Consider the following 15,861-nt stretch of genomic DNA (forward strand, 5'->3'; position numbering starts at 1 on the left):
GAAAATACTTGGTTCACATCTCTTATCAATTATTCACAGAAGTTTTATAACGAACTCTGTAAGGTAGAACTAACATGTACCGGATAGTTGCTTTTAGTTTCGTCATCAATAAGATAACAACCTTTAACGTGATTAAAATCAACACTGTTATCATTGGATTTTATTTTGAATATAATAATTGTAAAGTTCCTTCAATTTCTCATCATTAATGTGAACATCTTGCCAAATTATATGAATATTTCATAATTTCCCTTTCAGGTGAGTACGACCACAACAAATGCAGCAGTGTAGATGCTAACTGTGTACCTTGTAACCTCCGCTTGCCGGATTGCCGAAACCTGCCTAACGGAGATAATGCCATCCCCGGCATGCTGTGGTCGCTCAACTACATCAGTTGCCAGAGCAACAGAACTGTGGAGGTTAAGCGGTGCCGAACGGGGGTATTCGATCCAAACATACACAGCTGTAGTAATAATGTAGGACCCAGTAAGTGATGAGTTTATTTTGTTCTCTAAAAAACAGGCCCCAATTTCTTATTAGCTTATGATGATAATACCAAAAATTTATATATTAGCATTACCAGCAATATCATTTTGGCCTTGATTTTGATGAGCTTCAAAGAGCCTTATAAGCAAAGTTGGGTGTATGAAGCTTGGACTAGAATTGCCTTTGTCTAGTTAAATATGAAAACTTATTTAATAATCTCTAAACACTGAATGAATAAGTGTTTACAAACAGGATTGTTCAGCACAATTTGTATGACTTTATAAGCTAATTTTTACACAGATCACATCAACGATCTGTGTTTCTCCAACCCGACCGCCATTGTCGCCCACCCAACAAACTGCGCCCAGTATTTTGACTGCACCAAGGTGAGCACCCAGTTTGGGCACTACCTGGTCGAGTGCCCATACCCACAGCTGTTTGATGAGGCCAGCCTAACATGTAAGAGCTTCCGGGACGTGCAGTGTACCAACAAGGCGGAGCCCAAAGCTCCTTGTGAGTGACATTTGGATTTCTTTAGTTAGATAAATATATAAGAGTATTGGTAAGAAAAGTCAAATATCTCTCACATTTTATTACTGCGATTGAAAATGGATAAAATATATGAAGTCAAGAAATCAAGGTGAAACTGATGTTATTTTTGGTAAGTTTGTTTTCATGTTACATTCTGGACCAGAGATAATTATTTACATTTAATTGAGTTGAGTTGAGTGAGTTAAGTTGAATTTAACGGGAATTTCTTGACAGTTTAAAAAGCATAACTATTACATGTATGATACCATATATAATACCTATAAATAATGTAGTTGGTTAGTGAATGTGTGTCTTTTTAAAAATAACTAAAACATTTAAATAATTTGATAATGATAATAATTATGTGAACTTCTCTTAACCATGTTACTGTATTGGGTTCAGTGGAAAACAGACAGAACTTCTGTTATTTGTTTATTCTGTTTGAATTGAAATGCTTTTTATACCAAACCATCAAAACCAATACTTTTTTCTTTACTTGACATAGGTTATTGTTTTCTGTGCATGAGTTTTTGTAAAATGCATGTACCATATTTTTTGGCAAACTGCAAAGTTATGATGGGGGAAATGCATTTAAACTTCAATGACATGATAAATGGGGAAGCTACATTATGATGTCAGTGCATAAAAGGAGAATCATATTCCCTTTTTTCAGGTGAGTATTTCCAGAACCTGTGCCACGCGGGTAACCTCACATGCACCCCATGCCCATCCCGCCTGCCCAGCTGTGTGGGGCTGCCTGATGGGAACAACCCGCTCCCGGGGTCCACCTGGGCACCCGAATACATGACCTGCCAGACTGGGCGCACCTTCGCCATACATAGGTGCCCCTCTGGAGTGTTTGACCCCGCCAGGAAGATGTGTCAGTCTAGTGTCCAGCCTGGTAAGTGGTTGTTTCTCTGTTTCTGCTTTAAGACAAGAAATGTGTAATGTATTTCAAGTTAAATTTTCAGATTTGAGGATTATGTTATATGAATAATGCAATTTTGTTATTTTCAATATTTCTTATTTAAACTTTTTCTGCAGAATTTCCTTAAAATTTTGTCATATTTCAAAAATATAATTATTATGACAGTATTTCATTATAACACTGTCATTTATGATACAAGAACAATTATTTTCTATCTTAAAATGTTTCAGTTGACATACCGCAGTACTGTCGCTCCAACCCCTCTGCGGTGCTCCCGGACCCCTCGAACTGTGGAAAGTACTACAACTGTAGCCACCCGGACACAGGCTACACTCAGGAGTGTATCTATCCACTACTGTTCTCGGACAAAACAAGCTCCTGTGACAACTTCCAGGATGTACAGTGTGGCACCAGGCCTGAACCACAGAGCCCTTGTGAGGATCCATGTTTATATATATATATATATATATATTTGTTTTTTAATGGAGGGAAGCTGTTACAGTCTGCAGATTTTATTTCAAGAGTATAGCATTTAATGGTATTATTTTACCTTTATATATCTAACAAAAATTATTGTTGTTTGAAGTTAGTGTTGCCTTACAAATGCTTAAGGTACAATTAAGTAATTTTAGATTGCCTGGTGATGCATATTTTTGTGGTATCGTTTAAAAGGGTTCTATAAATAAAACAAATATATGTAAAAAATATTCCTTACAAGCTTCTTGCATTGAAAAAATGCAAAATAGGTTGTGTCATGTCTGATTTCAATTGACATGATGAACAAAATAAAAACTGCGATAATTTCATCTTTATATTTCAGTCATTTATATGACATACAGATATTAGCAGTCAGCAAGCAATACGCTTTCAAATTTAACATTTTTGCGAATGGCTCAATGAAATGACAGGCTTATTTGAACATTAAATACCTTAATTGTCCGGTTTGCACAGTGGTCAGCACACTCGCTTCTCACCAAAGCGAGCCAATTGCGATTCCCAGCCTGGGCACATACATGTATGAGTTTGGTTGGTGGTCACCAAGCTAGATAAGTGGGTTTTCTCCGGGTTCTCTGTTCTTCTCCACCACACGAGACCACACTCTCGCACAACATCCTGCCATCAAGAGTGCTATAGCATCAGTCAATATAACCTTCTTTACAATCATTGTAAAATAAATACAGTTTAAACTAAATGGCACAAACATCCTCTGGTCCAGGCATTATTATGTAAACAATTGTCATAACAATCTTTATCAAGCAATCTTTGTGATGTTGTGGGTTCTAGCCCCACCAGATTTTTTTTTGACTTCTTAAATTGGACTGTACTTGGCCCTGTTTTAGATTGCAAAGCTTAAAATATATCATAAATTTTCAGACATAGCATCGTTTTGGCGGTAAACTGCACTGTGCTTCAATAAAAATATATTGTAAGGTCACTTATCATTTAGATTCTGCACTTATCTTTACATGTACCTAATTTTATATCTTATTGATACAGGCCCAGGTTCCTTCCCAGGAAGCTGACACAAGGATGACTCAAACCAGCCTAAAGCTGGCTTTACTGTCAAACTAATCTAACAAATTATAAATTATATAACTAAAGATAAACTTGCCAATTTTCTGCAGGTGAGTACACCCAAAACCAGTGTAAGACTGCCGACCTCGCTTGTGTCCCCTGCTCCCAGCGGTTCCCATCCTGTAAGGGGCTGCCAGATGGGATCAATGGGGCACCGGGCCACATGTGGACAGACATGTATATACAGTGCCAGAAGAACCGGACCATTGCCGTACAGCACTGCCGACAGGGTTTCTTTAACCCGTTCAAGAAACAATGTGTTGAGAATGTAGATCCAAGTGAGTGTTGGTTTTCAAATCTGTTAACAGTTTTGTTTTCTTCTTTAAAAGAGTTTTCGCAGTGTAATGTTTACAAGAAAAGTATTTTTGAACATGCATATGTTAATAAGATACATCACAAATAAGCATTGATGTTGATTTTTGGTTAAAAGTTTTTTTTTGTTATTTCAGGGATCTACTATGTTATTATTTCTATGTTAAAATCATTGATTGAAGGTCAATGTAAACAATATAATAATCTCTATTTTCAGGTCAAATAACCCAGGTATGTCAGGCGAACCCAACAGCGGTACTGCCCGACCCGACAAACTGTGCGAGCTACTATGACTGCAGTGCCCGGGCGGGTCTCGGGGCGGGCTACAGGAAGGAGTGCAGGTACCCAGACCTCTTCTCCGTGGCAACTGGGGCGTGTGGGAATTTTACAACTGTGGACTGTGATAAAAGGCTCGAACCTCAGGCACCTTGTGAGTACTTCACATTGCCAAAATTAATTCCCACAGGCACATCACACTGACATTGTTTTTTTTTCTAATGAAAACTGTGTAAACGTTCCCACTGTTAGTTGCACAAGTTCCATGATCATAATTCCAGCACACTTGATAAGGCTCCAATGAAATTTCTTTGTCGATAATCCTATTTTAAAATGTAATAATTAAGAACATTTGCCCAATGACAAGTATTGTGCACATAACTGAAATTAACAATGTTTTGATGAGCACCTGGAATGAAAACAATGATTCTGAGTATCTTGAATGAATTGAATATACAGAGCTATTATAGAATAAAAATATATACGTTGAGCAACCAGGGTGGAAAACCATTATGCGAAATAATGTGAATGAAAAAAGATATGCTGAGTAACTGGAATAAAGAAATAAATTGAGTTACTGCCCTTTCAGGTGAGTACAACCAGAACCAGTGTGTGACCTTCAACTGTCGTCCGTGCCAGGAGACACACGCTGACTGCCGAGGACAGCCAGACAGCTATGTGCCGTACCCTGGCAAGCAATGGACGGCTGATTATGTATATTGCCTCAAGAACAGGACCCTCATCACTGCCCACTGCACCACCCCGATGATATTTGATCCCATCACCAGGAAATGCTCGCCATACCTAGATCCTTGTTAGTAGTGTTTTATTATATCCTTTCAGTTGAATTATAGAGAATTATCAGTGAAAAAAAATGATATCTCACTGTTTCAAACAGTGACATAACATTTTGATATTTTATACAGTTTTGACAATTTAGCCTGCTCATACTTTCAAACCAAATGTCAGTGCGCACAGGGTTCAGACACAATTTCAATTATGTCATTTCTGAAATGATGTTATGTTTGCATACAATATAACGTGCCTTTCACAACTAAATGTCATTTTATTTCCATTTTAGGCATAAAATTACACCACTTATAAAATATTTCCTTTGGTGTTCAACCAGAGAAATATATAACAAATCAAACAATTATCCACTTAGTAGCTGTTATCTTACAGTTAAAAAAAACAAACACAAAAATTCAAACAGAATTATTACAATGCCAGTGTTGCCCCAGTCATAATCATAACATGTTACATTTTTTGTCATTGATTACTAGTTCTAGTAGAGTATAACCTATCATAATTATACCCCCGACAAACAAAGTTTGAAGGGGGTATATTGGAGTCACCCTGTGGTCGGTCGGTCCGTCGGTCAGTCTGTTGCAATTTACCTTGTCCGGAGCATAACTTAAAAACTCCTGGATGGAATTGGATTTATCTTCATACAATGGTAGAGCATAATGAGAGGAAGTGCAGTGTACAATAACCATAACTCTATTCTTGCCTATTACTGAGTTATTGCCCTTTGTTACTTTTTTTGTCCGGAGTATAACAGAAAAGTACTGGAAGGAATTGATTGGAACTTCATACAATGGTAAAGCACAATTAGTGGAAGTGCAGTGTTCAAGAACCATAACTATACTTTAGCTAATTACTGAGTTATTGCCCTTTATTTGTTTTTTTTTGCTGTCATGTTTTTTTCAAGACATTAACTTGCAAACTACTAGATGGAATTTATTAAAACTTAATACAATGTTAAAGCACAATGTGCAGTGCACAAGAACCATAACTCTATTTCAGCCAATTACAGAGTTACTGCCCTTTGTTACTTTTTTCTTGTCCGAAGCATAACTTGAAAACAATTGTATGGAATTTAATAAAACTTCATACAGTGATAGATCATAATGAGAGGGAGTGCAGTGTACAGGAACCGCAATTCTATTTCAGCCAATTACAGAGTTACTGCCCTTTGTTACTTTTTTCTTGTCCGAAGCATAACTTGAAAACTATTGTATGGAATTTAATAAAACTTCATACAGTGATAGATCATAATGAGAGGGAGTGCAGTGTACAGGAACTGCAATTCTTTTTCAGCCAATTACAGAGTTACTGCCCTTTGTTACTTTTTTCTTGTCCAAAGCATAACTTGAAAACTATTGTATGGAATTTAATAAAACTTCATACAGTGATAGATCATAATGAGAGGGAGTGCAGTGTACAGGAACCGCAATTCTATTTCAGCTAATTACAGAGTTACTGCCCTTTGTTACTTTTTCTTGTCCGAAGCACAACTTGAAAACTACCGGATGGAATGTAATAAAACTTTATATAATGTTACAGCACAATGAGAAGGAGTTCAGTGTACATGAATCATTACACTATTTTTGCAAATTACAGAGTTATTGCCTTTTTCTGTGTTTTTTTTTGTCAAACTTTTGTCCGCACAGTAACTTGAAAACTACAAGATGGAATTTCATAAAACTTCATACAATGATAAATCATAATGAGAGGCGGCATTCGGGGGTATTAATCACCTTCAGTGATAGCTCTAGTTATTTAATGGAATGAAGCACATGTTGTTTTTTTGTTTCTATAATGATTATCCTATTACCCATTCTTAAATATTTGTATCACATGTGAACTGCCATAAATTTAAGGCCACGCCAAATAATTTTTTATTGTTAATATTTCGGAATAAAAATAAAAAATAACTAAATAAGAAATAAATAATTCCATTTTGGCAAAACCAGTTTTTTATAAAATAGATATTTAATGAAATTGATAATACTTCAATCTCTTTTTGAAATGTAAGTTAAAGGAAGTACATGAACCTTAGAAATTGTTCATTTTATATAACTATTTCAGTTTTCCAGAAGTTTTCAGAGATATGTAATAACATGTACCAGTAGTTGCCTCTTTAGATGCAACATGACTTCATGACAGTAATGCATTTTTGGACACTTGCATATATATTTTTTATGTTTAATGTAGGAGTGTTTGCTTTTTGTCCGCTTGAGGTGAGCAAGAACTTGTTGTTTTTAAAAAAAAAGAGAATCTGGACTGAACCTCATCAGGGCTGTATCTTTACCATGCGTTATAATAGGATTTTCAAAAAACTTGTCTGTGTCAAAGGGTCTTTCAACGGGCTCTTTATGTCACCATTTGACGTCATGTTACTATAAAATAGGTGCCATCAGTTTGATGTGGCTTAATCAAGCTCACTCTCTCATCCAGCTGAAGTTCCAGACTACTGTAAGACTCACCCCCAGGCTGTGATCCCCCACGCCTACAATGCAGCTCAGTATTACGACTGTTCCCAACCGTCCCCAACCGTTGGTCCCCCGTACCTGCAGGAGTGTACATACCCCGATCTGTTTCATGCGGGGAATTCGAAGTGCCAAGGTTTCCCTACTGTACCAACAGACCAGAGACCTGTGCCCCAGGCTCCTTGTAAGTAGCATTTTGTAGAATCAATCAGTCAGTGATCAAGGATAATTCTGGTATGTTAATATTCATAGTGATATTTGATGTATTTCGGCGATAATGGGGCTTTCTTAGAAAACTGTCTGTGGCAGATATCAAATGCATAAATCAATGAGACAAAGAAGTATAAGATAGAACAACATAATCTCCTGGGGCTATATACAGTCTGTTCTTTTTACAAATAATTTAAAGGCAGTAAACTTCATTTTGAAAAATATTTTAAAAAATACATGCAATGGAAATGTACAAAGTAGAACAAAAGTACAAAAATCTCATATAAAATATTCGCCATATTCCACCCTGTAAAGAAATAAAAGAAGTGTTGTTCAGTTTCTGGCTAAAATCAAAATATCTATTTTTTATATGTATTTGGTACAAGTGAATACAGTTTCTTAAAATAATAATGGGTATTCCATAATGGAGTTTAACTTTATATAATGAGTTTTTATTTCTCTCTTTATTTTGCAATTTTCATTGAACTTGAGCACTAGGTATGTTATCAAATGCACAGTACATGAAGTATATTACTTCTTAGTATTTCACTAGGTTTATAGAAAGAATCATACTTGACTGCCTTTAAATAGCAAGCCAATATTCAGTGAAGCATTTTTACCCAAAGAATATTTTCTTAATGCATATAACTTGCTAAGTATATGCAAACATCAGTTAAATTATTTACCATTTTAATACACTGCTTTATGTACTATTATTCCCCTCCCCCTCAGGTGAGTATGCGAGGAACCAGTGCTCTGCCCAGGATCCACAGTGTGTGCCCTGCCCCCAGCGCCTGCCCAGCTGTGTGGGGCTCCCAGATGGACCCAACCCCATTGAGGGACGGACATGGAGCCCGGACTATGTCAACTGCCACCTCAATCGCACCTTGGGCACTGCCAACTGTAACTCCGGAGTTTTTGATCCAAATAAGAAACAGTGTATGCAGCAGAACGCGCCTGGACCAAGTGAGTTATTGATTTATTGAAAAAACATTAAAGAAAATAATAGACAAGGGTCTTATTGATGCTTACTTAAAACCAATGGAATTATCAATTTATCAATGTTTGCATATGGAAAATAGGCTTAATCCAATGAATTGCAAAAAATAAGACCTCATGAAATAAACTCAATTCCTCAGCACCAGACAGACATAACTCATTCCATTTTTATATAAAGATGCTTCCTGCTCTTGAGCTGAGCCCCAAGTTATGTCATATTATGGTGACTAATGCTTTAAAATTCCAATATTTCTTGAGCCTTTTGGCAAGTTCACCTAAAACTGTTTAACTATTATTGCAGATACAAGTTTGGAGAATAAGTATCCCTATGAATTTGTCATCATCTTACTTATGCAGTAAAAATTAAAATTGACAATGTACAGTTGGCACTTAACAATTAAACAGTGTTTATTTCTACTCCCCCTTTATTGCGTAAGTAGCTTTTGTTGGCATGGTGGTGAATATGAAACTTTGGAATAAGAGTGATGGCTGTATCAGTGTGAATGTGACCGTTTGTTTTCTTGTGTCCAGTGAGTATAGCTGACCAGTGCAGACAAGACAGTACCCAGCTCATTCCTGACAGTAGGAGTTGTGCCCTGTACTATAACTGCTCCAAGATCATTGGCACACTCAGCCCCCTCCTACCTGCACAGCTAGAGGTAAGGCCATAATCCTTAAATAATAGTTGTGCCCTTTCCTAAGATGGCTCTAGGATCATGGGCGCACAGCCCACTTCAACCTTTACAGCAGAGGTAAGCCCATCCCTGCAGCCTCTAACCCTCCACAATAATAATATTGCCCTGTACTAAGACTGTTCCAAGATCATCAGCATATTCATATATAAGTTTTGCCCACTGTTGTTTTGCCAACTGTCAGTGGTATTTTGATTTTGACCTCTGTATTTCTTTAGACCTTGCGGTCAAGGATAACCCGGGAAAGTGCAAGCACTTATTTCCAACGGGGTCCTTTGTTTTTTACTGAAGGGACCATGCGGAAGAGACATTGGTGGGATACAAGGAAGTCCGGGTGCGATACCCTAGCTCTTTTTCGAAGAGACCCCTTGGTTCTTTTACATGCTGGGTGTAAAGCACTGATACACGGGTTACAACTTTCCTGGGTTAAACCAGTACTGAGTACACCACTTTTCCAAGCCCTACCCTTTAAATGCCAAGCGCCAGGCAAGGGAGCTACTTGAACCAACTTTTAACGTCTTTCGGTATGACGCGGCCAGGGATTGAAACCACAACCTTTCACTTCGTAGGCAGACGCCTTAAGCACTAGGCTATGGAGACAGTTCTAGCTAAACATTATCAAGAGGGTCTGCATCTTAGTTCTTGTTTACTGATTATTCCATACATATAGTTGCACTTATTCTGTCTTGTTATTGAGCTGGCTTCCACAGCGCCACTTTTGAGTGGCCTATCCATTTGCAATCGTGTGTTTAATTCCCATCACTTGAACAAAGTATTTAATTAATGCTATACGTTACATTACATTTTGTTCAAAAACCTATAAAAAATGAAAACACCATTAAGTAAGTGCTTATGTATGAATGGCAGCAATGATGATTTCATGCTTTTTCGTTAAGAACATTGATATGTATTGTGTATTATGTTACAGGAATGTGACTACCCCAAGCTGTACTCCACCCAGTATCGACGGTGTCTAGACTTCCAGACCGTGCAGTGTGATGACAGGCATGAGGTTATGGCACCATGTAAGTAGTGTTTTTAATGGATTTTTGGTTAAGATATACAGTAGAACACCGCTATTTCGAAGTCGTCGGGACCCAGCTAAATACTTCAAAATAACGATTATTCGAAATAAACATTGAGAGAAATAATCCAAAGTTCCACAAACGATTGTCTCCAAAATCTGGCGCATCCGAATTCTACTCTACCGGCGTCACAAAATATTTGTGTTGTGAAATTTCAAATGGGTGCAATATACCATTGTATTTTACACTATGTAAAGCGATGTTTAATAAAATTCCGAAACATATATTTTTTATTGTTTTATTTACACAAATAATAATATTATAGTAACATTTATATATAACAGAAACATATAATAGCACAAATTAGAGCACAAATTGTAAAAAATGTAGCACATTAGCACTATATAGCACAAAATAGCACATAGTATATAAGAGGACACCGGAACACTTAAAATAATCACTATTCAGTCTTTCTTGAAGAACGCTGTAATGTCCTGCTGCACTGCGTTGTTTCTGTTGAGTTGTTTCTTGGTGACGTATTGGTGACCATTAACCCAAGGCATTCCTTAAACCGCGATAATTTCACCTTATTATAACGTTAATTGGTCTGTCACGCCAATGTCAGCGTAGGTGTGAAAACACAACAAAGCGGGGAGCATGAGTCGTCTGCTAGCGGATTCGAAAATTACATCGATTATTTTTTGTGCACAGTTTCGTATTCGAAATAAAGATTGATAAATACACGTGAAAAACGTATTTGGGACCGATTATTTAGTTCGAAAAATCGATTTATTCGAAATAGTGAACTTCCATTTAAGCATTAATTTTTACATTGAATAAAGAAGGAAAAAAATCGGGACCAAAAAAAAGTTTGAAATACCAATTAATTCTGTTTATCGGTGTTTGAAGTAGCAGTGTTCTACTGTAGAAGAATAAGAGGAAATTACATTTCCTAAACAGAGCCCTTAAAGTTAGGTGCATCTCATCTGGGGATTTCTGGAGTAGGAGATTTTCAGCCCAGCTAAACTGGAATAGGGTAGAAACATATATATTTATATATTAAAAACTAGGTCATATAAGGCTCAGATGCCATGGACATAGCTAACAATTCATTACATGTATTATATCAATTGCAAAGGTGTGAGAAGTTTATCCCCTTAATTGCTAAATTTGGGTAAAAATGGAAGGGGAAAATGGGTTACTAAGGCCCCTTTTTATTCAGTAGCAGATGTATAGCATTATAATGGGCCTAGCTACGCTTCTTGGTGACATTGACATTTTGCACAGTGCACAGAAAGATATTTCGAAATAAGTTTATTATGTTGTTTTCTTCCAGTAGGCAGGCTATGAGCCTATATTTACATGTTTTGCATTGCATTTTTGATAAGCCTTTGAGTTGGGCTTTGAATGTGGCCTGCATTATGGGACAGCCTTGGTATCTTATCAGTTCACTCTTTGGCTGTGTGTTGACTTTAATTCTCACCTTGCCCTTGCACTCAGATATTGCATCGTGTGACTGGTGTAGAACTTTGCCCCCCTTTATAGGTGCAAACATATTAACTACAATTATACTTAAAGGAGTTGTAACGCTAAAATACTGACAATCACTTGTATTTATGGCTTGCCCTAATTGTATTTGTTATTTAGGTTTTGAATGAAGAAAAATCACATTGAAACCCTTTACATGTATAATGGAATGGTTTTTGTATGTTTTTTAATGTGTATGGCTTCCTCTTTGTAACTAGTACTCTAAATTTTGCAAAAAAAGTCATTTAAAGGTGATTGTCACAAATCAGCATTATACAGGGATGTGATTTGTCCGCAGATTCACAGATTTCCACATCTGTAATGGCTCCAGGAATTTTTTAAAAGATATAGATAACTGGTTACTTTTAGTTGTTACTGTATTAATATTGTTCTTTAAAAAGTATCCACTCTCTTGTTTGCTTCAAATTTGAAGACAGGAGAGCCCTGAAAAGGGCTTCTAAAAAAACAGTTTTGCTTCTGTGGCAGGGTGTTTCACCCTCTCAAGCACCGCCCAAACCCAACACCAAAATAGTTTCAACCCTTCAGCTGGCTGGTCAATCACATCCCTGGCATACAATTCAGAAACAATTCAGGCAAATATGTTCCATTCCATGCTTGGTTTAAGGAATCCAACAAAGCAAAAACTTTCAACTTGATCATAATGTCTTTGTACCATAATGAGATGATACGATCGTAAACATTAGTCACATGACTACTGCAATGCTAGTTGTTCTAGTGGAATTTCTGATTTGCATATTCATTCTTAGGTAACCAAAATTTTTGAACCATTTCTAAACCAATTATATTTTTCACTGATGATGTCCATCAATCTTTTGGTCTGGGATGTGAACCAATCTCGATCCATAGCTTTTAGTTTGCTCTTAGCTTTAGTCAGCCATTCTTGTTACTATTCCATCAGTTTTTTGGTGGGGCATTTTTACAAATTATATACTGGAAAAAGACGAGTACTCATGTGTGAACTGACATGTAAAACCATTTGACAATGAACGATTTTAACCATGTTGATGGTTAAAATAAGGTAAACTTACCTGATATAGAAAACATTTACATATCAGTAGTTTTGTTTTAAGGTCTACTACAAAACTAAATAGAAAATATTAACTTTGTTTATATTTTTATGCCCCTGAAGGTGGGCATATTAAAATCGCACCGTCCGTCCGTCCGTCCGTCCGTCCGTCCGTCCGTCCGTCCGTCCGTCCGTCCGTCCGTCCGTCTGTCCGTCCTGCTCTGTAACTTTCCCTTGTATGGACAGATTTTAAAATAACTTGCCACATGTGTTCCACATACCAAGACGACATGTGGCGTGCAAGACTCGTGACCCTACCTCAAAGGTCAAGGTCACACTTAGTGTTTATTCACAATGGAGTGCTGCAAATAAGGACATAGAGTATAGGTTGTCGTGTCCAGGCTGTAACTTTCTCTTGTATGGACAGATTTTAAAATAACTTGCCACATGTGTACCACATACCAAGACGACGTGTCGCGTGCAAGACCCGTGTCCCTACCTCAAAGGTCAAGGTCACACTTAGTGTTAATTCACAATGGAGTGCTGCATATAAGGACATAGAGTATAGGTTGTCGTGTCCGGGCTGTAACTTTCCCTTGTATGGACAGATTTTAAAATAACTTGCCAAATGTGTTCCACATACCAAGACGACGTGTCGCGTGCAAAACCCGTGTCCCTACCTCAAAGGTCAAGGTCACACTTAGTGTTTATTCACAATGGAGTGCTGCATATAAGGACATAGAGTATAGGTTGTCGTGTCCGGGCTGTAACTTTCTCTTGTATGGACAGATTTTAAAATAACTTGCCACATGTGTTCCAAATACCAAGACGACGTGTCGCGTGTAAGACCTGTGTCCCTACCTCAAAGGTCAAGGTCACACTTAGTGTTTATTTACAATGGAGTGCTGCATATAAGGACATAGAGTATAGGTTGTCGTGTCCGGGCTGTAACTTTCCCTTGTATGGACAGATTTTAAAATAACTTGCCACATGTGTTCCACATACCAAGACGACATGTCGCGTGCAAGAACCGTGTCCCTACCTTAAAGGTCAAGGTCACACTTAGTGTTTATTCACAATGGAGTGCTGCATATAAGGACATAGAGTATAGGTTGTCGTGTCCGGGCTGTTACTTTCCCTTGTATGGACAGATTTTAAAATAACTTGCCACATGTGTTCCACATACCAAGACGACGTGTCGCGTGCAAGAACCGTGTCCCTACCTTAAAGGTCAAGGTCACACTTAGTGTTTATTCACAATGGAGTGCTGTTTATTCACAATGGAGTGCTGCATATAAGGACATAGAGTATAGGTTGTCATGTCCGGGCTGTAACTTTCCCTTGTATGGACAGATTTTAAAATAACTTGCCACATGTGTTCCACATACCAAGACAACGTGTCGCGTGCAAGACTCGTGTCCCTACCTCAAAGGTCAAGGTCACACTTAGTGTTTATTCACAATGGAGTGCTGCATACAAGGACATAGGGTATAGGTTGTAGTGTCCGGGCTGTAACTTTCCCTTGTATGGACAGATTTTAAAATAACTTGCTACATGTGTTCCACATACGAAGACGACGTGTCCTGTGCAAGACCCATGTCCCTACCTCTAAGGTGAAAGATACACTAAGTGTTAATTCACAAGGGAATTCTGAATATAAGGACATAACAGTGTAGGTTGTCAAGTATGGGTGGTATTTTCAGAGGAAATTTAAAATAACTTGCCATATGTATTTGACACATAAAGGCAAGATCAACTTTTCATGTACTGACCTTGTTCGTAGGTCAATGTCACATTCGGGGGCATTTGTCACATACTGTGACAGCTCTTGTTTTGTTTATAATTTTTGTCATTTTCTCATATGTGATCATGTAGCTTTAATGGGACATGTTTTATAGGGACAGACATCAACTTAAGATTCATGTGTAAAATGGGTAAACTGCTCATACGGATCGTAAATCGTCACTAGAGATATAAGTTCTAATAAGAATTCATGTTTAGCTGTTCTGTTTTTTTCAATGAAAAAAAGTTGAGGTATTGTCATCTTGGCATCATTTCTTTCGTTTTGCAAAAACTTATACCTTTGACAAACCTCAAAAATCATTCAAGATATTTGAATTTATACATGTTGCCAGAGATAATATGCTGTGATTTTATTTTGCCAAACATGAAAAATATCAAAGTCCTTAGATCACCTCAGCAATTCATGAAAGAATATGCAAATACGCAATTTTGAAGTATTCTTCAGCCATTGCCTTAAATAGATACCCCAAACACCTATATTTTTTTCAATGAGTTTTGTTGACATTAAAGTGACACTCTTATTCAAAATCAATACATACACATGTATAGCAAACATAAATTTTGAGAGATACACCTTTAACTACTTACTAAATAATTCATTTATGGAAAATACAAATTACTGATAACAAGATTGTAACCGTGTATTTAATCGCTGAAAACGCAAAAATATTAAATGATTGGTGAATGCTAAAAAATTTACTGTAATTTACTATCGTCTCATAAGGTAGAAATACCTTTCTTTCAAATTAAACTCCGTATCCTTCATAAGAAGCATTGTTTTTGACATTTATTCATCCTTTTTGGTATATTTAAACAATTCTATTAATTGTGGTAAGACTGATTTGGGAGTAAGCGTGCATCTTTAAAATAAAACAAACACACAATATGTATGTCCCTTGTTCGACTGAAAAAACTACACCTGACAGGCAATGGCATTCGCTCTGCGGCGGAACTCTAGTTTCATAAATATTTAAAAATGAAACAAAAAATACTTTCTTTTATCATCAAGTAAAAGTAACACTTTTGAAAACCCAATGATTTTAGTCTTTCGAATTACAAATTCCTGTTCAAATAAAGACATCTGTCAGTTACTGTTTTTGCATGTTTGATTACAATACAACTTTAATGAATGGCAGGTAATATTTTTCGCAGAGAGTAACTGATGAGCACATGTTGCCAGAGGCAATATATACATGTA

At 37.0% G+C, this 15,861-nt stretch overlaps 1 protein-coding gene across 1 annotated transcript in view; it reads left to right on the forward strand.

Moving 5' to 3' along the window:
• Positions 1–15,861, forward strand: part of LOC128236263 (uncharacterized) — a 75,145-nt gene that overhangs the window by 37,174 nt on the left and 22,110 nt on the right. The window contains exons 43-53 of the mRNA XM_052951148.1: positions 259–486; positions 787–999; positions 1,691–1,918; positions 2,176–2,379; positions 3,571–3,798; positions 4,050–4,262; positions 4,698–4,922; positions 7,349–7,564; positions 8,323–8,556; positions 9,121–9,248; positions 10,210–10,306. Of these exons, the coding sequence (XP_052807108.1) occupies positions 259–486; positions 787–999; positions 1,691–1,918; positions 2,176–2,379; positions 3,571–3,798; positions 4,050–4,262; positions 4,698–4,922; positions 7,349–7,564; positions 8,323–8,556; positions 9,121–9,248; positions 10,210–10,306 (2,214 nt within the window). The remainder of the gene's footprint in view (positions 1–258; positions 487–786; positions 1,000–1,690; positions 1,919–2,175; positions 2,380–3,570; positions 3,799–4,049; positions 4,263–4,697; positions 4,923–7,348; positions 7,565–8,322; positions 8,557–9,120; positions 9,249–10,209; positions 10,307–15,861) is intronic.

This window comes from Mya arenaria, chromosome 5, assembly GCF_026914265.1.
Source record: "Mya arenaria isolate MELC-2E11 chromosome 5, ASM2691426v1".
Taxonomy (NCBI): Eukaryota; Metazoa; Mollusca; class Bivalvia; order Myida; family Myidae; genus Mya; species Mya arenaria.